The sequence below is a fragment of the Salvia splendens genome, chromosome 4, assembly GCF_004379255.2.
Source record: "Salvia splendens isolate huo1 chromosome 4, SspV2, whole genome shotgun sequence".
In the NCBI taxonomy this organism is placed as follows: domain Eukaryota; kingdom Viridiplantae; phylum Streptophyta; class Magnoliopsida; order Lamiales; family Lamiaceae; genus Salvia; species Salvia splendens.
In genome coordinates, this window is record NC_056035.1 from 17,209,910 (window position 1) to 17,232,698 (window position 22,789).

General features: G+C 40.3%; 2 protein-coding genes across 4 annotated transcripts; one reads left to right on the top strand and one right to left on the bottom strand.

The window, feature by feature from the left end:
• Positions 1–401: 401 nt before the first annotated feature.
• LOC121798920 (serine/arginine-rich splicing factor SR30-like) lies at positions 402–5,543 on the bottom strand. Of its 3 annotated transcripts, none has more exons than XM_042198190.1 (18): positions 5,434–5,543; positions 4,883–4,970; positions 4,649–4,714; positions 4,476–4,550; positions 4,308–4,389; positions 3,975–4,054; positions 3,686–3,751; positions 3,158–3,232; positions 2,963–3,068; positions 2,820–2,866; positions 2,654–2,711; positions 2,469–2,518; positions 2,307–2,363; positions 2,136–2,239; positions 1,678–1,740; positions 930–963; positions 761–838; positions 402–677 (listed from the first exon to the last, which is right to left on the bottom strand). In XM_042198190.1, exons 2-18 carry the CDS (start codon positions 4,964–4,966, stop codon positions 663–665), a joined length of 1,140 nt encoding a protein of 379 aa, XP_042054124.1. In that variant the 5' UTR covers positions 4,967–4,970; positions 5,434–5,543; the 3' UTR covers positions 402–662. The 3 variants fall into 3 exon arrangements, with proteins under 3 accessions (XP_042054124.1, XP_042054123.1, XP_042054125.1); XM_042198189.1 differs by having other exon boundaries at positions 4,883–4,994; XM_042198191.1 differs by having other exon boundaries at positions 1,678–1,728; positions 4,883–4,994; positions 5,434–5,482.
• A 4,301-nt stretch (positions 5,544–9,844) lies between these two features.
• Positions 9,845–10,457, top strand: LOC121800495. Its single transcript, XM_042200063.1, has 3 exons — positions 9,845–9,914; positions 10,003–10,090; positions 10,181–10,457. The coding sequence occupies exons 1-3, from the start codon at positions 9,845–9,847 to the stop codon at positions 10,266–10,268; spliced, it is 246 nt and encodes an 81-aa protein (XP_042055997.1). The 3' UTR covers positions 10,269–10,457.
• Positions 10,458–22,789: the final 12,332 nt, after the last annotated feature.

Consider the following 22,789-nt stretch of genomic DNA (forward strand, 5'->3'; position numbering starts at 1 on the left):
GTATTGGAGTAATTTCCCTTTTTAGTAAACATCCACACATTTCTTCTCATTTACTTTACTCTTTCTTACTTTATTCTCTCTTTATCTCTCTACCTTTTCCCCTTCATACTTTGTTCTTCCTTTACTCAACTCACTTAACACAATTTTTCATAATTTTCGTGCCGAAAAAAATACCTCTAACTACTATGAAACAAGTAGTGAAACAAAGGGAGTAGGAGGCCGTGGCAACCCTAGGAGTAGAGGTTGAGTCATATTGGGCTAGATTAGAATTTGCATAAATCAGCTCAGGCATAACTTCAGTATAGTATATTTCAATTTCTGTATCATACTCATACTTGTAATTTGCTTGGTGGGGGCTTAGTTTCGTAACATCAAATCAATACCAGACTGCAAAGACATTATAAACGAAAAGAAAGCAAAAGCCGCATCGTGACATACTTCACCAAATACATATCATCTACTACCATGTCACCTCATACATATTAAATCACCAAATACATATCATCTACTACATGTCACCTCATAATACTGGTTTGCATAAGATTTCATTTTAAACATAAGTTCAATAGTAAGGAGTTCCACATGGATCTACTACTCCTTGTACTTAAATTATCATAACCACAAACTATGTTTGCAAGTAGCTTCCATCTTCATATTTGCTCTCACTCAGACAGCTCCTGCCAATCACCGCAAAATTTAGAGTGTGAATGTATTTTATATATAGGACATGTCGAAATTGACAATTGTGTTGCAGACATACAGACTGTGAATGCGCTATGGATCTGCTCCTGCTCCTCCTCCTCCATGGACTCTCACTGTCACGCCTATATTCAGCCGGCTGTGCAATACCATAGAGAAGATTGTTCACAAAGTTACGCATGATTATAATAAAATATATAAACATACGCTCACACATATTTTTCACTTACAGATGACGTTGGAGTCCTAGATCTTGATCGGTATCTGCACATATTCACGTAAAAGAATCAATAAGTATTTATCAGGGGTTTCAAGCCCAAGTGTGTGCGTGAGTGAGGTTGCATATGTCGATTCATATTCATTCTATAAGGCATCACATTTTCGTATCAGCTATATGCAATATAGTACAAAATATATATACTTGCAAGGAAGCTGGAAATTACTCCCTCCTATCATCTGTACCATTTTGCACAACTCCACACAGGCTTTCGACTAATATTTCAAAAATAATATTAACTGTGTCATAACTAGGACTAATATAACGTAATTAACGACCTTGGCCACACATAGCATACTAGAATGAAATTTACCATCTCATTTCGCTGCAGATGCTTACTGACCGCCAGAAAGATTTGAGCGCGTGAATTTGAGCATTGCATAGCATCAAGAAAGGAAGAGAGATATATAAACAAGAAACACATAATATACTCTAAAATGATGATATCAGCCTACTGCACAGCCTTACTATAATATACTTCTAAAGCTGATTATCTAAATCCTATGGAGATTCACTAGTGTAATTACAATCAAGATGACTAAAAGTTCATGAAAATCTAACTACAAACTCGAATCTTTTGATAGCATGTAAATATAACTTGTTCACGCAAAATAAACAGCATGCTTTTGTAAGAACCAAATTCTCTAGAGTTTATCAAGTGACAGTGACATCAGAGTAAGCAAGGACCAAAACAAACATACCTTGATGCTAAGGGAGGTGGGGACACAGATCTCGAAACAGAAGCAGAAGACCTAGAAAGGGACCTAGATGTAGTTAGATGTTTGGTTTTAGAAGAAAGACCGCAAAATACATTTAGTGATAAGTTTACCAAAATGAAAAGCAAAAATCTGTGTAAATTTATAGTAGGCATTTTGGATTAAAAAAAAAACAAGTGTTTTATAGCCACCTCCATCAAAACCAAAATTTTTTAGTCACACCTCCCATAACCCCCCTTCAACCCCATCCACTGGCACAAAAACGAATGCAAAAGGTATAATTACTAACTTCTTAAAAAGAGAAGTAAAAAAATATTAGTACTTTTGAAGTTAGGTATATATCTTGTATTCACCTACAAAAGTGACCAAAAAAATGTTGCTAATCCAAGACAGCTATTTAAAACTTCACTATTATGTGTACAACAAAAATGAGTATATTATACCTTCTACTCATGTCACTGTAGCTGCGGCTGGGACTTCTGCTTCTTGAGTAAACGCTTCTGCTAGGGCTCCTTGAATAACTACGTCTAGCATCATATTCCTCCACCTAGAGATTGTGGATGCTTTAGTAACTATAGACATTACTTTTGGATTTATAACCAAATCCTACATACCCTTATATAAGACCGAGAAAACTGGTTCTTGAAAAGAGAATCATCAAGCTTTCTTATCTGCGCGTATACACACCCAACACCAAGTTACTAGATATTCAGGATAAATATGATGGCTGATAGGTAATAACTAATTTGCTTCATAAGTCATTTCAGTGAGCTTACTGCGTATTTCATGTCATCATAATTTGTGTAGTCAACAATCCCCCGCATGCCTGAAACAAAAGAAATTTCTACAATCAGCATCCTTCGCCATCTTTTAGCCTATCTCACACAAGACATGTACATTTGCAGAATTCTAGCAACCTTCAATCCTAACTTTTTTAAGTCAACAACAGTGATATGCTTACCATCACGATCACGATAAACTTCAGAAAAGCATACATCCCCAGCTCGACGCATGTGATCCTGCCTAGCAGTCACACTAATATTAATAAAACAGAAACAAGAAAGACCTCTCCTTCCATCATTTCTCTCTCTCAAGCTCACACAGAGATTCCAAATAAAAACCTTAACCTTTAAGTCTTGCCAAGAAGCAGAATAAGGGAGTCCAGTTACCGAGACTGCAAAGTTTAAATCACAAGACGTCATCAAAAAATTTCAACAAGATGAACAGAAAAATATTGTAACAAGACAAAATAAGACTCATGAAAACACACCCCTGTAGTCAGAATGCTTTGAAAGTCCACCGCGACTACTTCCATTGCTGTAACTGCTGATACGATCCTTGGATGATAATCCTCGGCCACCATGAGCAAGTTCAACCTATATTAAGAAAAACAATCACCTCAATATACCAGCGTGACATAGCTTACAGCAAAGATGAGTGTACAGCACACAGCCACACAGCATACCCGTAATCGATGGCCATCAAAATTGTAGCCATCCCGTCCACGGATGGCATCATCAGCATCACGAGGATCTTCAAACTGAAAAACAATAGTGATGTAGAATTTCATGAGATAAGGTGCAAGCTGAATTATTATTATTATTATTATTATAGTAATAAAATTAATCATTTCCACCCTGTTGCATATTGAATTGGAGCATTCTGCCTACCACATTGGAATTTTTGTTCTATTGCATGTGTGGGCACTTAATTGAATTAAATAATACTCTCTCCGTCCCTCTGCCGTAGAGCGTTTCATTTAGGCACGGGATTTAAGAAACTGTGTTAAAAGTGAGTTAGTGAAAGGGAGAATAAAGTAGGAAAGGAAAAAGATAAAGAGATGAAGAGAGAATAAAGTAAGAGAGAAGAAATATGTTTGTTTTTGCCAAAAAAAGTGAGTAAGCTGCAGTGGGAAATCCTAAAAAGGAATATGACTCAGCTACAAAGAGACAAAGGGAGTAATTCACTACCTCAAAGACTGATCAGTGCTCACCTCAACAAAAGCAAAAATAGGCGGTCTTCGAGGGGTCTTCAGATCAATATCAACTATAGGTCCATACTGCAATGAGAAAAAAAGTGATGACAATCAGCAAACTGTTCCATATATTAGTGACTGCAAACTCCCAACCTCGACCTCTAAAAACTGAAAATGACCTAGCAAGGCTCATATAATAAAATTAAAGCATAATACAAAAAAGCACATATTCAAAAAGCTGATATGAATGTTCCCTAACAATTTAACTGGACTTTGGTCTGTGAATTGTTTGAATGAAATTACAAACCTTGTGAAACAAATCTTCAATTTCACTCTCCCGAATATCTCCAGGAAGATTACCCACATAAATAGTGCTACTTGACCGTCCTACCAACCCATGGAATCACATATTAGCATTATCAAAAGGTTAGCTGACATAATATTAAATCCGGGAACATTGGAAAATTTTGTATCCATAATCATGCACATTATCAAAAGTTATGTTTATTTCATAACGCAGAAGGTCAAGAGTGAAGTTGCCAAAACACTGTTTCTCAATACTTGCTAGGCAAGAATATCCACTTTTCTAAGCAGCATTGCAGTTCTGAAGAATATAAAATTCATACAAACAACTTATTACCCTTGTGGTCAGAACGTCTTGAAGCACGGCGACCACTTCCACTATTGGATGAGGATCCTCTCTCTTCATATGCTGGTTCGACCTACGTTAAGACAGAAGATAGTCAAATATGCCGAGCTAAGAGAATAAATTATTATAATAACCAAGCTAATACAGCATCCTACTCACCCTTAACCTATAGCCATCAAAATTATATCCATCTCGGCCATAAATGGCATCTTCAGCATCATGCGAATCTTCAAACTAAAACAAAATGCAGTCAGATGCGCATTGTGTATTTTTGTTGCCATAATCACACTAATAAAATCTACTCAAATAAAGGTTTTCAAAAGGCTGCTCACCTCCACAAAAGCATACGCGGGTGCTTTTGAAGGCGTTTTCAAATCAATATCAACGATACGCCCATACTGTCAATATATAACCACAATATCACAAATTAGAATTAAGATAATATTTAAATAACTTGAACTTCCAAGCATGAAGTATACCATATGAGCTACATAGCTTCTTCATTGCAAGCATAACTTAATTATAACTACAATCTGAGTAAATAATTAGCTATTAGAATAGCGAACCTTGTAAAATAAGTCTTCAATTTCAGTCTCGCGAATATCCCCAGGAAGGTTACCAACGTAAATTGTTCGACTGGAACGGCCCATTGTCCTTGAAATGATCACAGAAATTGCACTGTGAAAAGCATGCCAAGGATAAATTCAGGTGCCAACAAATTTCATACGAAAAAAATGGAAAACAGAATTCCGAGCTTAAAACAATAAAACCCACAGGATCGTCGTGAAGCAATAAATCCGTTCGTATCAATATTCACGCGTCTAATTTCAAGTGAAACAAATAAAATGAATACTTCTGCGAGAACTTTGTTTCGGTTATCAAATAAAAATAAACATGTGCAGAAGAAATCATCATTAAATTTGAAAAAAAAACAAGTAGAAATGATTTAGTTTAGTCGGATACAATCATACAAACGATCATGATCGCTGACAGAATTATACACAAAAAGAGTAGAGAAAACACAACAAGTTCACTACGAATTCCCTATATTAGAGGCGAAAACAGAAAATTTAAGGTGAAATTTTCATATAAAGGAAGAGAAGAGGAAAATTGTTACCTGATTAGAGATTTGCGTAGAAGTTGGCGAGTTTGAGAATTCGAGTAGTTGTGATTTGTGAAGTGAGATTTTCTGTTTTTATATGAAGAATAGAAAACAGGGATGGTGAAAAAATCTGACACTTGTCTCATCATCAACGAAGTTTTACCTGTTTTATTTAACTTGTTTCCCATAATACCCTCCTTAGAAACTTCTAGTTCTCTCGCTCTAATTTACATTTTAGTCCAGTATCTTTCTTCTATTCCGTTTTTGGCCCATTTAAAGATATGGTTTTCTTATTTGAGTGATATGATGAATAAGTTTCTTAATTTGTGACAAAACAATAAGAACGAATTATCATCCACGCCTTTTCAATTAAATTTGAATATGTTTTTTTAGTAAATACTCTAATATTTCCTCCTACATTCTAATTTTCTTACTTAAATCAATCACATTCATAAAACACCACAACTGGACTTGGGACATGACAAAAGAAAAAGGGAAATATATTTGGAAATTGGAGTGGATAATGTTGAAATTGAAAATAAAATGTAATTAGTTATGTTGATTAGTGTAATTAGTTAGGTTGATTAGTTGGTTTTTTTTTTACCAAAGCCTATATATAAGGCTTTTTATTGTAATTTGCAGTTAACACTTTTCAAAATGTAGTCACTAATGAAAATTTTCTTTTCTTTCTTCTCTTTGTCGATGGTTTCTCATGATTTCCATGGTAGTTTTCTCCATCACCTACAAGGAGTTCTCTTCATCCATTTCAATTCTTTATATTTAACATGGTATCAGAGCGCAAATCCGTTGCGCCTCTAATTACCTGTATCACATGTATCATAATTTTCTTTTGAATCTTTGTAGCAAATTTGCGCTCTGATACTATATTAAAAATGAAGAATTGAAATGGATGAAGAGAATTCCATTGTAGGTGATGGAGAAAACTGCCATGGAAATCGGCAGAAATCATCGACAAAGAGAAGAGAGAAAGAAAAGAAAATTTTCTTTAATGACTACATTTTAAAAAGTGGTTACTGCATATTACAATAAGAAGCCTTATATATACATGCTCACTAAAAAAAATCAACTAATCAACCTAACTAATTATACTAATCAACCTAACTAATTACATTTTATTTTTAATTTCAAAGAGGTATCGTTGTCTTCTTGGTAGTACATTTTTGCTTTTGGAGATAGCCATTAACAATCGAATGCTCTTTTTATTGGTAAAATGTGATCAGCCACTTATCTACTCCCATGGTATTAGAATATATTTACACTCATACAAAATTAGTTTTATTTATTTATTGAAAGGAGCTTTATTTATTTTCTGAACCTTTTTATTTAATTTTCGGTTCGACAAGTTCTATTTTTATGTCCTTTATGAATAAGAACATAATTTTATTCGTAATATTAAAAGCTAGTGCAGTAGTAAATAAATTATAAATATACTAATTTTTGGTCTATTCATGTTTTATTATGAACTTTAAGGGGTGAATAAAATACACAAACTTATAACTTGTTACAATAATTTTTTTTAGCCCTTCCGTATACAACTTGTTACAATAAATTTGTCACTATTACATTTACCAGCAAATTAAAGTGTATGCATTTCAAAGTTTTTTTACAACATTATAAGTTCATCCTATAAATGAAGGAAACGAAAATTAGATGATGTAGACATCCCGGTGCGCCATGTGGAATTAAATTTGGGTAAAACTGAATTTTGTGGAAAGTTTACTACTCCATAAATTAACAATTGGAATATATTTTTTTACCATATTTAAAGTTTGTGGTGAAAACATAAATTGACCAAACTAAATCTGACAATAAACTTCTGTAAAGATTTTTTATGAAACTATTGTTAAGTTTTAGGAAATTAATAGTAGACTTCAGCAATCGCTTATACATGCCGAGGTTCATAACTTCATATATATAGTAGAAGTAGTATAATTTATTGTTTTTCTTTAAAAGGACGTTAAAATGTTTGAAAAAATTGCGATTTTTTTAATGCTAATGTGGCATATGCACGAGTACAAAATTTACACAAGAGTGAAGAATCAATTGATAAAGACAAAATACATAATTAAAAGGTGTCTCGATTTACACTAGTTATCTACTTGTGACAAGGAATTATAATTCTAATAACGCATTTTGCATGGATAACAATTAAAAAAGATATATATTTATTTCATTAATTTTTCATCATCTTTCTATTTCATGATCATTTTTTTCGCCTAACTTTACTCGGGCACATCAGCATCATTTTATCATGTTCACAATAATCTCGTATATCTGAATAAAATAATTAGAATAATCTCGTACTCCATATCAATAAAATATAGAATAACATTAATAATGTCTTAGTAGTACATTTTTAATTGTCACTCCTTTTCACATAAATTGTGTAACATGAGACAAAAATATCATTCGTACAGCTGGCCAGCTGGTCGCGTACATTTCACAACACCACCCAATGGATTGAATTCTATTGTGCTGCAATTGGATTTCAAAACATGAACAAGGGTTTTCCCTTTTTGAATTGAACACGATACGCAACACCACCACGTGGATGGTGGAGGAGCAAAATAGTGCTACCTCCGTCCCATATTAAGTGGTATATTTTGCCATTTCGGTCCGTCCCATAATAAGAGTCATATTTTACTTTTACCATAAATGGTAAGTAGACCTCACATTTCACCAACTAATTCAACACACATTTTATTATAAAACTAATATATTTAAGTGAGACCCATAGTCGACTAAGTTATTCAACTCACTTTTCTTTACATTTCTTAAAATTCGTGCCCAAACTAAATGTGACACTTAGAGCATCCACAATGGGCCACCTTATAGTCCGTCCTATTCTCCGCCACATCATCATTCTATCCTCCTACCCTTCCACCCGCAGTGGAACGCCCTAAAGTCCCCTATAGTTTTATACTACTGTTTTGTTAATTAATTTTATATTTTCAAATATGTCATGCAAAATAATAAAAAAGCACCATGATTTAATGGCAAATCCTACATTACTTAATTAAAAAAAAGTTACAAGAGTGGAAATAAAAAACAAGTTCACTACAGATAATAAAAAGAGCATACTCTACATCATTCCCACCTTGCGGCGCAGATCACCGATCATCCACTTGGGGCGGGGGCGCAGATGGGAGACGGCTCCATGTCTGACAGCCCGTACAAATCCGTACTAAAATCGAGATCGTACTGGGTGTTGGAGTCGAAGGGCCGGTATTCATCCCAGCCCGTACATCGGACTATTCAGACTTGGGTAATCATCGGATTCATTTTATAAGTGAAATAGAGAATGGAAGAGTGGATGGAAGAGTGAAAGGAAGAGTGAAAGAAAGTATAATTGTGGTGTATATATATAAATTTTGAAAAATTTTAAAAAAAGGGAAAACACGTTGCATCGTTCGCGTCGCCCGCAGTGGGGCGGATGATACCGTAGACGATGCCTGGTTGAAGGCCTATCGTCTGCGGACGATGGATGTGCCCATCTCTGCATGGCTACAGTGGCGGATGATAGTCTGCTCGATGCATCGGGCGGACTATCGTCCACCCCCACTGTGGATGCTCTTAATGTGAGACGGAGGTAGTACTAATAGACTAGTATAAAATAAAATACTCCAATTATTTGAGGGGAAATTGAAATAAATTGCGTAGAACATACAATACAAATTTTAAACAAATTCAATCAAATTAAAAACAAAGGGCAATGATTTAAATCACCACTTTTAGTTGAAGTAGGGGAATGTGAAATAAATTGCATAGAACATACAATACAAATTTTAAACAAATTAATCAAATTAAAAAAAGGGGAATGTGATTTAAATCACCACTTTTAGTTGAAGTAAGGGCCAATCTCATAACTTTCAAACAATACAAATTAAATAGGAGTAATGATTTTATTATAATCATAAGTATCACATGAGACTAATTTAATGAGAATTGGTGGTAGCGTCGAAGTCGATTTTCCAACATGAAACAAACATTTCTATATGTAGACTTGAAACGACGACGTTTCAATATTCTAATCAATTCTAAAACTATTTGGTTGTATATAAGTATTTTGGGCATTTATAAACTTGGGTATTATTCTTTGGTAAGGCGAATTTTTAGGATAATTGTGAATTATAGTAGTAAAATTAAAATTTAATTCACATTAAAATTAAGTAAAAATGAAATAAAAGTTAGTACTTAAATAAGGCAATTAAAAAATGGGTAAGATAAAGATAAATGGCAATTCGAATGGGCAGTTATGAATCGAATAGGTATGGCGGCAATGCCAATTTCTGTTTTCCTTCTTCCTCTTCTCAAATTCAATTCAATGCGCTTTCACCAAAGCATCATCGCATCTACATATATTCATTCTGTCTCAGCAAAATAGTACTAAAAAAGAAACCAAGTGATGGCGGAATCTAACAGCTTGTTCAAGTCAAAGTTGGAATCAATCAGAGAAAACAAGCTTCGCTCCGTTGGTAACTCTTCCTCCTCATCTACTCTATTGTTTCTGGTCGTTGGTATATATCTGTGGGTTGTGATTTGTGGCGAATGAAATTGGTGAAGGGGGATTGTGGGCAAGTGGAGTAATTGGATCATTGGCGTACAACTGGTCTCGGCCCGGCAAGCCAAGCGTCAAGATCATCCACGCCAGGTAAGGGAGGGTAACACAACATTGATTTTGGCGTATAAATAATAATAGTAGTAGTAGTAGTAATTAATGGATTGGAAATGGATGAATCAGGCTGCACGCACAAGCGTTGACGTTAGCTGCAATAGTGGAGTACCACGATCACACTAAATCTCAAATAAGGGAACACCGTTACCCCTAGTTTCTTCCTCGCAGTCGCAACGATTAGAACACAACGAATTATTACTCCATTATTTATGTACTCCCTATTTAAGTTCAACTCTAGCAGTAATTGGTTTTTTTTAATCTTCTCCTAAGTTTTACCTGGAATTTTTATTTTTTTTAATTCATAACATGTCTAAGTGTGTAATGTTGGAATCTTGTTTTAAGATGTCCGGTCAATGAAGTTTGACCAATAATAAATGTGACGAGACATTTAATTTTGGAGAATTAAATGATATAGCGTCGATCTTCGTTCCGCGTAGATGACCGTAGTATATTATTCCGGTGAGTAAGAAATAGTGGATTAAAGTTGGTCACATTGTATCTTTTGATAAAGTTAGGAGTTGAAAGTGTAGGGAGTAATTAACTAGTGTTAATTATCTCACATAGGAGATGAGACACATCTTTAAATGTGTATTTATTAAGTGACTAATTATACTTAGTAATTATCGTGGACTAAGATGGGTGAAAGAGCCCACACGCGCGTACACACGCGCCGAGCTGAGCCGCGCCCTTGCCCTTGCCCTTGGACTTGGACTTGACCCTGGATCCAGACTTAATGTTTTGGACCACCTAAGTTTTGGGCAGCAGCCTGATCAACTTGACATGCTGCGCCTTGATCAGCAATTTGATCAACTCGACCTGCTGCGCCTTGAGCGATGGCTTGATCAGCGTCTTGATCAAGTCGAAGTCCACATGTGACGGTTGAACTAGGGCGTGTACAACGTCTAGATTCAAAGTCGACCACTCCAGCTTTCAAACTCGTAACGGCAGGAGGTTACAACCGCGCCATAATGAGCCATGATGACAGCCATCAAAGCTGAGTTGACCCCTGCAGTGGACCAAGCCTATAAATATGCTAGTCATTCCTTGCATTAGAAATAGAGCACAATAGCGCACAATCAGAATAAGCATCATACTCTCTGCATAGTCTTCTTTCCGAAGCTCTGCCCTCTCATCCATCTAGTTCGCCGGAGCTCTGTTGATTGCGGTGCTGCTTCATCAGAGACGTAGCCGTTTTATCTTTGGGGACGACACGCCAAACCGAGAGCACTACCGGGGCGTATCTCGTCTTGCGGAAAGAGGCCTCATCGACTCGGCTAAGTTTTATTTCCAGTTTACAGTTTCGATTTCATTGTAATTTTCAGTTTTAGTTCTTCCTTCTTGGGTTGTATTACGTCCGGTATTGTTTATCTCTTGTAATTCCAGCATTATCCCCAACATGTAATGTGTTTATCTAATTGCAGTTTAATATCCTACCAATTGTTTTTGTTAGAATTATGTTAGAAAACACCTTTAACAACAGAGTATTAAATTTTTAACAACAAAATCCCTACGTGAGAGAACTTGAATACGCCCTCCTTGAAACGAAGCCGTGTAAGGCCCAAAATCACGAAAGCCCAACTCTAACTCATATACAACTTTGCTAAAATTCTAAATACCTATAATCCAAGAATTTAAATTGTTCACTTCTTTTTTTAATCCATCTAATAGCTCCGAAGCCAAATTGTTATCACTACTAGATTGCAAAAAAATGGGTGACAAGTGTGACTTGTCTATTCTACTTTGAATCATATCAACTTTTACGAATTACCACTATTTTAGTACACTCTGAGGCCATCCACAACGCTGTTTCTATACCGTTTCTTAACCGTTCCTTAAACTACTATTTGCGGGCCCCACTATATTTTTTTACTTCATTCATTAACTAAGGAACGGAACCTGCAACCCCCCGTTTCTTATCCGTTCCTTAAATTACTATTCATTCAATTTCATTTTTTATTTTTATTTCCAACCCAATTCAATTAAAACAAACACACTTCATTACATAAAATAAACTTACAACATAAAATTCGTAAAAAAAATATAATTTAATAATTTCCTAAAAAATAAAAGTACATAATTTAATAATTTCATCCCCCAAAGTTTGCCCAAATGTGCTCAATTAGATCCTCTTGGAGTTGGGTGTGGGCGCTAGAGTCGTGTGTCCTTGTGCGAATAGATAACCGTTCTTGTATAGACGGATGCGTTCCACTTCGAGGCGGACTACTTGCGGTTGAGCTTCCGGGGGATTCGGGGTCGAACCAATTTCCCGCCTCGGGTCCTTCGTCTTGGACAATCATGTTGTGCAAGATTATGCACGTATACATGATGTCGACCATGCTCTCCATGAACCACGTACGAGCCGGGGCTTTGATGATGTTGAAGCAGCTTGGAGAATCCCGAACGCCCTCTCCACATCCTTGCGAGCAGCCTCCTGCTTCTGCGCAAAAAGAGCCTGCTTTGGATTCGCAGGCCTGCTGCACTTCTTCACGAAGGTAGGCCACTCCGGGTAGATGCCGTCGGCGAGATAGTACCCCATTTTATAAAGCCGGTTGTTGGCGATGAAGTTGATGGCCGGCGCTTTACCATCCAAAACTTCGGTTAAGATGTCGGATTGGTGGAGCACGTTTACGTCGTTGTTCGACCCGGGGACTCCGAAGTACGCGTGCCAGATCCAAAGCCGGTAGTCGGCAACGGCCTCGAGTATAATGGTTGGGTGGGTGCCTTTGTGGCCGCTCGTGTAGGACCCCCTCCACGCCACCGGGCAATTCTTCCATTGCCAGTGCATGCAATCGATGCTGCCGAGCATCCCGGGGAATCCGTGCACTGTTTCGTGAAGGTCGAGCAGGAACTGACAATCGGTCGTGCTTGGCCTCAGGAGAAATTCGTCGGTGAAGGCTGCCCGGACGCCTTTGCAGAATTTGAGCAAGCACATTCGCCCAGTGGTGTCTTCGATGTGGAGGTATTCGTCGAACATGTCGGCCGTTTGTCCAATCGCAAGCTGGCGGATTGCTGTAGTACATTTCTGCAGCGTCGTGTGGCTGGGCCGGCCAAAGTATTCGCGATGTGGAGAAATAGCGGTTTTCCCATGCGGAAACGGCGACGGAAGTAGGTATCTCCCCAAACCGGGTTATCGCAGATGTAGTCGCTTACTAACCTTGCAGCGGCTTCCTCCCGGTTACGATGGATGTACGTACGAGAGCGTCGTTGGGGCGGCGCGGCTTCTTCCGCCTCCCGTCGTCGATCTTCTTTAAGTGATTGTTCCATTATTTGACGCATTTGTTCAAAAGGATCCATTAGTTTGATTAAATTTGGGAGAAGAAAAACAGAGTTGATTTGAGATGAAAATTAGGGTTGAAATAGAGAGGATTTGAGAGGAATAGATGTGTGTTTGTGAGTGGAATGAGTATGAAGTAGGAGTATTTATAGAGTAAAGAAATTAAAAAAAATTTAAAAAAATTAAAAAACGGATAAAAAACGGTAACATTACCGTTGCAATTTTTTTGAAATTAAATTCAATTTTTTTTTAAAAAAATAAATTATTGCGTCACTGTGACGAAACCCACTCGCGGGGGCAGCAAGTGGGCATCACGCATGCGCTGGGAGATCGCCACGTCGCCTCGGCGCGTGGCGAGGCATGGCGAGACGTGTCGTGCCGCGTCTCACGGCATGGCATGGGGACGACACGGGCATCCACAACGCGTGTCTCCGCGGTTTCGTTCCGCGTACCGTGAAGGCACGAGTTGTGGATGCCCTAAGAGCATCCACTACGCGGCGCGCCGACGTCCTGCGACCCGTCCTAGAGAGACGGGTCTGTCGCGCCGCGTTGCAGTATTCGTGCCGTCTCGTCCCATCCCGCGACCCGTCCCGCGTCCCGTGTCGACGAGACAAGCGACGGGTCGTCTCGCCACGCGCCTATGCGACGTGGCGCCACCCGGTGTCGTGCGTGACGCCCACTCGTCGACCGCGAGTGGGCGTCGTGACGTGCTGACGCAATAAATATTTTTTTAAAAAAATTTGAATTTTTAAAAAAAAATAAAAAATTAAATTAAAATTTTTTCTAACGGTAATAATACGGTTTTTTTATTTATTTTTTATTTTTAAATTAATTTTTTTACTCTATAAATACTCCTACACTCTCCTCATTTCACACACAACTACACATCTATTCTTCTATCATCTCAAATTTCCTCTCATCATAAGATGTCCGGCGAAGGAAACTACGGCGGCTCCGACTCCGGCGGGTAGGATCTCAACGCCTTCGGCGATTGGGAGACCATGATCAACACACTGGGCGGTTCCAGTGCGTCGACGCCGGGGGCCCAGGGTTCGGCGACGCCGGGGGGTACCAACCACCCAACTTTGATGTTGATGCATATGCCCGTCCCTCCGCCCCGCGGTATTCACAGGGATTATCCCAGATCCGGGAGGATTTTCCCGTTGATCCAACGCCGGTGGAGGTGGACGAGGCGGTGTACAACCCCAGTCGGGCGAGGACGATGAGGAGGAGGAAGAAGAGGAAGAGGAAGAGGATCTAGGCCGACATCCGTACAGCAACCACGAAACGCTGGCGGTGTACAATGCTTGGATCACCGTCTCGTACGATCCCATCATAGGGAATCAACAACCCCGGAAGTGTTTCTGGGAAAAGGTCTGCGAGGTATACCACCAGATAAAGCCGAAAGGCTCCCGCAAGCGCAAATATAAATTGCTCCGCTCTCACTTTGACCGAGTCGACCGACAGGTCAAAAATTCTGCGGCCTCTACTCGGCCGAAGCGGCGCGCTACCAAAGCGGCGCCACGACAACCGACATTTTGACGTCCGCTTTGCGCGCCTACTACCAGGACACCCGTCAACAATTCAGATTTGTTGATGTTTGGCAGGCCGTGAAGGACGAGGAACGGTGGGCCGGCGGTTTCCGCTCCAGCTCGGGCTCAAACTCGAAGCGCACGAAGCATACGGCGAGTGGCCAATACTCGTCTGGTGGTGACACCGCTGAGGGCATCAGCCCACATGAGGCTGAATCGCAGGAGTTTGCGGGTACGGTCGGCGATGCTGGAGGATCCAGCCGTGGGCGCCGTCGGCCGCAAGGGACGAAGGCGGCGAAAGCGGCTAGAGCGAGGAAGGGCCGAGGTGAATCAAGCCAGGCGGCCTCGGGATCGGGTTCGCGGGGAGGCTCGGACACACTTATGGTGGCGTACATGACCGCCACAATGGCGGACACTTCCCGCTTCTCGCACGCCCAATTCGCGGCCTGGTGGAACGGAATTGTGCATATGGCAGCACAACTTGGCCTTCCGACTCCCCCTCAACCTCGACCGCCTCCGGAGGATGATTAGCCGGCGGAGTAGTTTTTTTATTTTCTTTAAATTTGTATTTTAAATTATGTTGTGTGTTTTTTTACGTTGTGTGTTTTTTAATAAAGTGTGTTTGTTTTAATTGAATTGGGTTGAAAAAAAATAAAAAATTAAATTAAATGAATAGTAATTTAAGGGACAAAATAAGGAACGGTTAAGGGACGGAGGGTTGCACGTTCCGTCCCTTAATTAAGGGATGGAGGAATAAAGTACAGTGGAACCCTCAAATAGTAGTTTAAGAGACGGTGGAGGGACAACGTAGTGGATGGCCTAAGAGCATCCACCATGCAACTATGCTCGTTCTCATCTCAAGACGAGATGCCGACAAGACACCTCCAGTGGGCATCGCGCAATGGGGAGGCTTGCATTTTTTTTTTCCATTTTTGCCCTCCAATTTATCCTAAAATTATCTATAACATCACATTTATCAAATCAATTCCCGGACGGATGACCCCATTCCTAGTTCAGGTAGCCTTTGCTATGCTTCGGTGCTTTCTCGTAGTATCTCAAATCAACAACGTTTGCATCTGATTGCATATCACTTGGGAGACGTGTGGGGGAGTTGGTCTATTTATTTATTTCTGTTTGTAGAAATTTATCTATAAATTCATTAACCCTCACCCTTCACTTCAATCCAAATCACACTTTTAAATCCATTCTCTCAAGTCTCAAACCCTTATCGAAATGGATCGATCCAAAAATTCTGACTTCAACAATTTTAGTCTTTGCCCAAATACGCAAGGAAACTTTATTCAATGTGAACAACAAAAGGTTAAGAGATCACATACTATATTATAAAATCGAATAATAAAAAAATGATGAAATGAAGAAATTGAATTGTGGCTGGATTCGGAATTGAAAATGAAGAAATTGTAAATCGCAGTTTCGTAGCATGCTTATGTAGTTAGTCTTTATTCCAACATGTCGTTCACTTGGTCCAATTTCTGTTTTTCTTTCAGCATGATGAATGCCTTGATCAAATAGATAGTTTATTTTTTACCTAGCGTAATCCAGTAGCTTAAAAACTCCCAACTTAAAGTGTGGCAGCAGCCGACCCCTGTTCACTACTCACACACTCAACACACCGATTTCTCTGTGGGATCGACCCAGAACTTTCCGCTTTATTGTTAAAGTAGTGCAAATTTGAGAGTTATAAAAATATATTTGCGGTGGGAACGAGAGAGAACGCCTTAATCAAGTGGCAACGACATTTGCTAACTGATCCACTCGGTTCAGTTATCTTCCATATAGCTTGATCCACTAGCTTCTTAAATCGTGTCCTACCACAAATCCTAGAAAATAAAAATTACAAATCCTAGAAAATAAAATAAAATGAAAAAACTACTTCTTCATTTGGGCGCGAAGGTAGGCGATTATCTCATGGTGCAACTCGAGCTCGAACTCCGACATTGTCAAGGTATCCCTCGATGTCAACTCCGTTAGGTGGCCCATCCGCAATGTAATACTCATTTTCGACATAGAGTCAGATATCTTATCTAGGGAAGGATTGGGCAGCGGCGACGGCTTAGCGGAGTAGCTCGCAGTTGCCTTCCCCTTCGCTTTCCTCTTTGACGCCTTTGTTCCTATCGGACGGCTTTGAGTGCTAGGGGATGAGAGGAAGACGTCCTCGTCTGTCACGTTGAGGTTGATTGCCGGACCTCCTTCGCTCGAAGAGTAGTTTCCAGCGGCGGAAACTTTGGTTCTCTTCGGCGCCCCACTTGCTGCGGTTCTGCCCCACCGGTGTACTTCGGGATCTTCTCAATCTTCCAAACGTCGAAGTACTTGAATTGCTTCTTCCCGTCAGCGAAGAACTCCACACTGGCCTTCTCCACGAGGTCCATCTCGTTGTGCCCGCTCGGCCACATCTGGAGTACGTTGGTCCACTTGCCATTCCACTTGTTTATCTCCTTTTGGACCCGACCCCAATGCTTGCGTAGCTTCATATAGCTAGGCTCGAACGACAATCTAGGACGACCAGCGTTGTATTTCTTTCCAATCCACTGCCAGAACACTTTGCCGCTCTGATGGGTGCCGATGATAGGATCCTCAGAGACGTTGACAAAGTTCTTGGCCAGCCAGAACGTCTCCTGCGAACTATACTTCTTCGGCCCCTCATCATCCGCAACCTTGCCCTTGCCCCTCCCTTCAGCGGGCTCCATATCACTGATTTCGTACTCATCAGTGCTAACTGACGATGTTATTTCCATGTTGGTAGCCACCTCCGGACTAGGCGTCGCATCCGGGTTGGGCGTCGGCGGCAAGCACCAATTGTTGGCGTTGACGGACTCGTTCATCTGGTGTTCGTCGCTGTTAAACCACTCCATAGAAGTCGGAAATATTGAAATACTAGAGGATTGAAATTGACAAAGTGTGGAAGAATGATGCACAAATTGTGTATATATAGGCAAATAAAACAAAAAAAATATTGGAGGGGACTTGTGGCCCGGCCCGGAAGACCTCCAACGTCGGGCCGGGACTCATTGCGTGCGGCACGGGAACGCATAATGCCAGGCCAGGAGGGACCGTGGGCGCGGCCCCGGGACACTACTGCGTCACCGGGACCGTCGCAGACCGGAAATTGGGGATGTTTAACGCATGGGCCGCGGGCCGGGACCCAGTTGCAGTCCTACCCGCTAGCGTTGGGGATGCTCATGAAAATTTATATTTGCAATTTGCAATAGAGTTTTATAGACTGGTGAGAGCGTTTGGTCGAAAGGATTGTAGAATTTGATATGAAATCGGCCGTTGGACGGGAATAAAATGGATGATGGGCATTTCAAACTTATTATGCCATAGATAGAAATAAATCGATATAATGAATTTATTTTTTGATTGTCATGTGTCAAACATGTCAATTCAATCTATTTTGATAGACAATTCACACAAATAAATCAATAGAACTTCCAATACTACGAATAAAAGAAGCCCTGATTACGACAAAAGGCCTTTTTCTCTATATCCATTTGAGTCCGCGACGGCAATCATTATCTTTCAAGTGTTGGAAAGAGGGACGTCATTAATATGCCGCCCAACATTCATTTTGGGTGGTGAGTCCCTAAGTTTTGTAGAGTACCAAGTGGAGTATAGTCCCTAAGTTTTGTAGAGTTCCATTCACATTTATTGATGTACTAGATCCTTCTCTTTCACTCTATAAATACTAGGGTGAATGAGCATTTGAATTAACAAGAAAAACATACAAGAAATATTTTATTTCTACTTCCTACTCTCAATATGCCTTACCAACTTATCTATACCTCTCTCGATTACTATCTTTAAGATGGTATCAGAGCAGGAAACCAACAAAAAACCTCCAATGGAGGTAAACCAAATATCCACTCTCGAGCTATTGATCGAGACAATCTCAAAGCTAATTGATTTGTACAAATCCAACACAAACCAAAGCCAAAATTCCTACCTGCCGAAGAACCTCGACGAAGGATCGAAATGCACTGCTGCAACAACACATGTGAACAGCTGAAGAAGTAACGTGTCTGCAGCTCCACCCGTCACAGATAGCAGCGTCATCGACGACGGCGGTGAAAACAGCAACATCAGTCGGCGTCGACGTCGGCAGCAGCATCCATCTGAAGCAGCGTCGGCCGCGTCGCCAGCTGAGCAGCATCCGTCTGAAGCGGCAGCAGCGGCGGCTAGAGCAGCGACGGCGGCGACTGAAGCAGTGGCAGCGGCTGCTCCTGAAGCAGTCGGAGGCAGCGGCGGCTGTTGCAGCGACGGCGGCGGCGGCTGAGCAGCGGAGAAGAAGAAAGAAATGTGGGGGAATAGCCCCTCAAGTTAAAGAAATGTGGGGGATGAAGAAGGGTCCGATTTGGGGGTTTTGGAAAAACACCCCCTCCATTTTGCAAATGAGCCCCTCAAGTTTAAGAAAACCCCAAAATAAACCCCACCCCAAAAATCCCTACCAAAATTCCCCCAAGTCAATTTTGATAGTACCAAATCCGCCCCAGTTGACCAAAAAATTGCAGAAAAAACCCCCTTTTGTCCGAATTTCCGAAAATACACCCCAACATTTTGAATTTCATCCTTCCATTACTTGTACAAACACATTCCAAGCTTTAGCGTACTCATCTTCCTCAAACATAGGTCCTAAAGTCTACTATTGGATTTTGACTGTGAGGCAACCGATACCATGTCCTTTGATGCATCGGACTTCCTCAATATTTCTCAATCCACAAAAAAATTTGTCCAAACAGGTAATGGGGAGTTAGCACAAGTAGAGGGGGCGGGAACTGTCACTATCTCACCAACCCTTCGCCTCTCGAACTGTCTTTATGTTCCTTCATTGTCCCACAAACTTTTGTCTGTTAGTCATGTAACAAGAGATCTCAACTGCAAATTGCTAATGCAGCCTCATTTTTGTATGTTACAGGACATCAAGACGGGGACGATAGTTGGGCATGGCACTGAGCGACATGGATTGTACTACGTGGTTGAGATAGCCCAACAGAGTACTGCGATGCTAACTCACGGACTAACTGACAAACAGATTTGGCTCTTGCATCGCCGGTTAGGACACCCATCCATAAGTTATCTTCGTCTAATCTTTCCTGAGTTAGTTTCTTCTACGCATGTTTTGAATTGTGAAACTTGTGTTTTAGCAAAAAGTCACAGACATTCCTTCAAATTAAACAACACTAGAGAAAAATCACCTTTTGCTTTGGTTCACTCTAATGTGTGTGGCCTGCCCCGGTTACTGGAGGACAAGGTTTTCGATATTTTTTGTTGTTTATTGATGATTTTTCGCGTATGACTTGGATTTATTTTTTGAAAACAAAATCAGAAGTTTTTGAGAAATTTACCGAGTTCTATCGTCTTGTCCAAACCCAATATAACTCTAGAATTTAAATCCTTAGATCGGATAATGGGAGGGAATACGTGAACTCTAAGATGACATCTTTCTTCACTGAAAATGGCCTTGTCCACCAAACTTCATGTGCCTATACACCAGAACAAAATGGGGTAGCCAAGCGGAAAAATAGATATATCCTAGAAATCACTCGTGCCCTCCTCATTGAATCAAACATCCCAAAATCCTTCTAGCCAGAAGCCATCGCAACTTCCGTCTATCTCTTAAATCGCCTTCCCACAGGAATCCTTAACTTCAAAACTCCTCTATAAGTCTTCTCTTCCCAAAACTCGGTACCATCGTCCCTCCATCTCGACCCCAAAATTTTTGGTTGTACTGTGTTTGTCCACATACCCAAACATGATCGTGACAAATTCTTACCTTGTGCAGTCAAATGTGTCTTCTTGGGTTATGGGAAAAATAAAAAAGGGTATAGATGTTATGACCCGTCAACAGATCGCATGTATGTTACTATGAACTGTGACTTTGTTGAGAGTGAATACTTCTATAGACAATCTAGCGGTCAGGGGGAGAGTCAGACAGATAATCCAAACAGTGACGCACTAAATTGGCTACCTCTGTGGGGAGAAACCATTCAGGGGGAGGATACTCAGGGGAAAAACAACCAAACTACCCTACCAGACCAAAATCCTGTCGTAGAAATCGGTCCAACAGAGGAAGTTAGCAGTACCACTGGGCAGTCAAATCCACAGGAATAGAACATGCCGCTTCAGAACACTACCAAGCTATCTGACCAGTCCTTGAATCCTGAGGTAAATGCTTCTGATCCCAATATCGGTACCCTACTTGAAACCACTGACAGTGACAGGGAAAACAAAAGTGATACAAATGAGCCACCAACGGAACAAGAGAGAGAGCACGACAGATTGCCCCAAAGAAGTACAAGGGGCATTCCTCCTTGAAGATATTCGCCATACTGGAAAAGGCAGAAATCTAGATACAGTGTTGCAAATCTTACCCAGGGACACCTCACCGAAATGGCTAGGGCATTCGAAGCTGCACTTTATGAAGAAGAAGAGATTTCACAGTCCTTCGAAGAGGCAATGAAACACAAGAACTGGAGGGAAGCCATGAAGAAGGAGATTGATGCCTTAATAAAAAATGAAACGTGGGAGAAGTGTACTTTACCTCCGGAAAAGAAACTAGTAGGATGTCGTTGGATCTTCACCATAAAAAGACGTGCAGATGGTTCAATCGAGAGATACAAGGCAAGATTGGTTGCTAAGGGATATACTCAGGTGTATGGAGTAGACTACGAAGAAACTTTCTCCCGTGTGGCCAAACTAAATACAGTAAGAACACTTCTATCCGTAGCTGCATGTAAGGAATGACCATTATACCAGTTTGATGTTACAAATGCCTTTCTTCATGGAGAACTTGAGAAAGACAAGGAAGTCTACATGGAGGTTCCCCCAGGTTTGTGAAGAATTTGGAAAAGGACAGGTGTGCAGACTGAGGAAGACCCTTTATGGGTTAAAGCAATCCCCCAGAGTATGGTTTGGGAGATTTTGCCATGCAATGGTCAAACATGGCTTCAAACAGAGCCATTCAGATCACACACTATTCCTAAAGAAGAAGAACGGCAAAATGACATGTCTAATATTCTATGTTGACGACATGATCATAACAAGAGATGATGCCGAGGAAATCCAAAATCTAAAGGAGAATCTTTTCAGGGAGTTTGAAATGAAGGAATTGGGAGCTTTAAAGTACTTCCTAGGAATTGAAGTGTTGAGATCCAAGCACGGAATATTCCTAAGGCAGAAGAAGTATGTTCTTGACATGTTAGCAGAAACGGGCCTACTGGACTGTAAACTTGCTGAAACGCCAATGGTACCCAACCATGGATTGAAGATTGTGGATGGAGCTAAGCCTACAGACCGTGAAAGATATCAACGGTTAGTAGGTAAACTTATCTATCTTTCTCATACTAGACCCGACATCACATATGCAGTTGGAGTGGTCAGTCAATTCATGCATCAACCTCAGGAAGACCATATGGATGCTGTCATGAGAATTGTGAGATATCTAAAGGGAACAGTCGGTTATGGGGTATTCTTAGAAAAAAAGAAAAACTTGAAAATTGATGGATACACCGATGCAGATTGGGCAAGCAATCCAGTCGATAGAAAATCCACTGGAGGATATTTTACCTTTGTTGGGGGAAACCTAGTCACTTGGAGAAGCAAGAAGCAAAAAGTTGTAGCATTATCAAGTGCAGACGCAGAATTTCGAGGGATCAGAAGTGGCCTGATGGAGATACTTTGGCTTAGGAGGTTGTTAACAGAAATTGGCTTCCCACCAACACAAAAAAGTCAGCTTTTCTGTGACAATAAAGCTGCAATTAGCATTTCAGAAAATCCCGTGCAGCATGACAGGACTAAACATGTTGAGGTCAATCGTCACTTTATCAAAGAGAAACTTCAAAGCGGGATTAT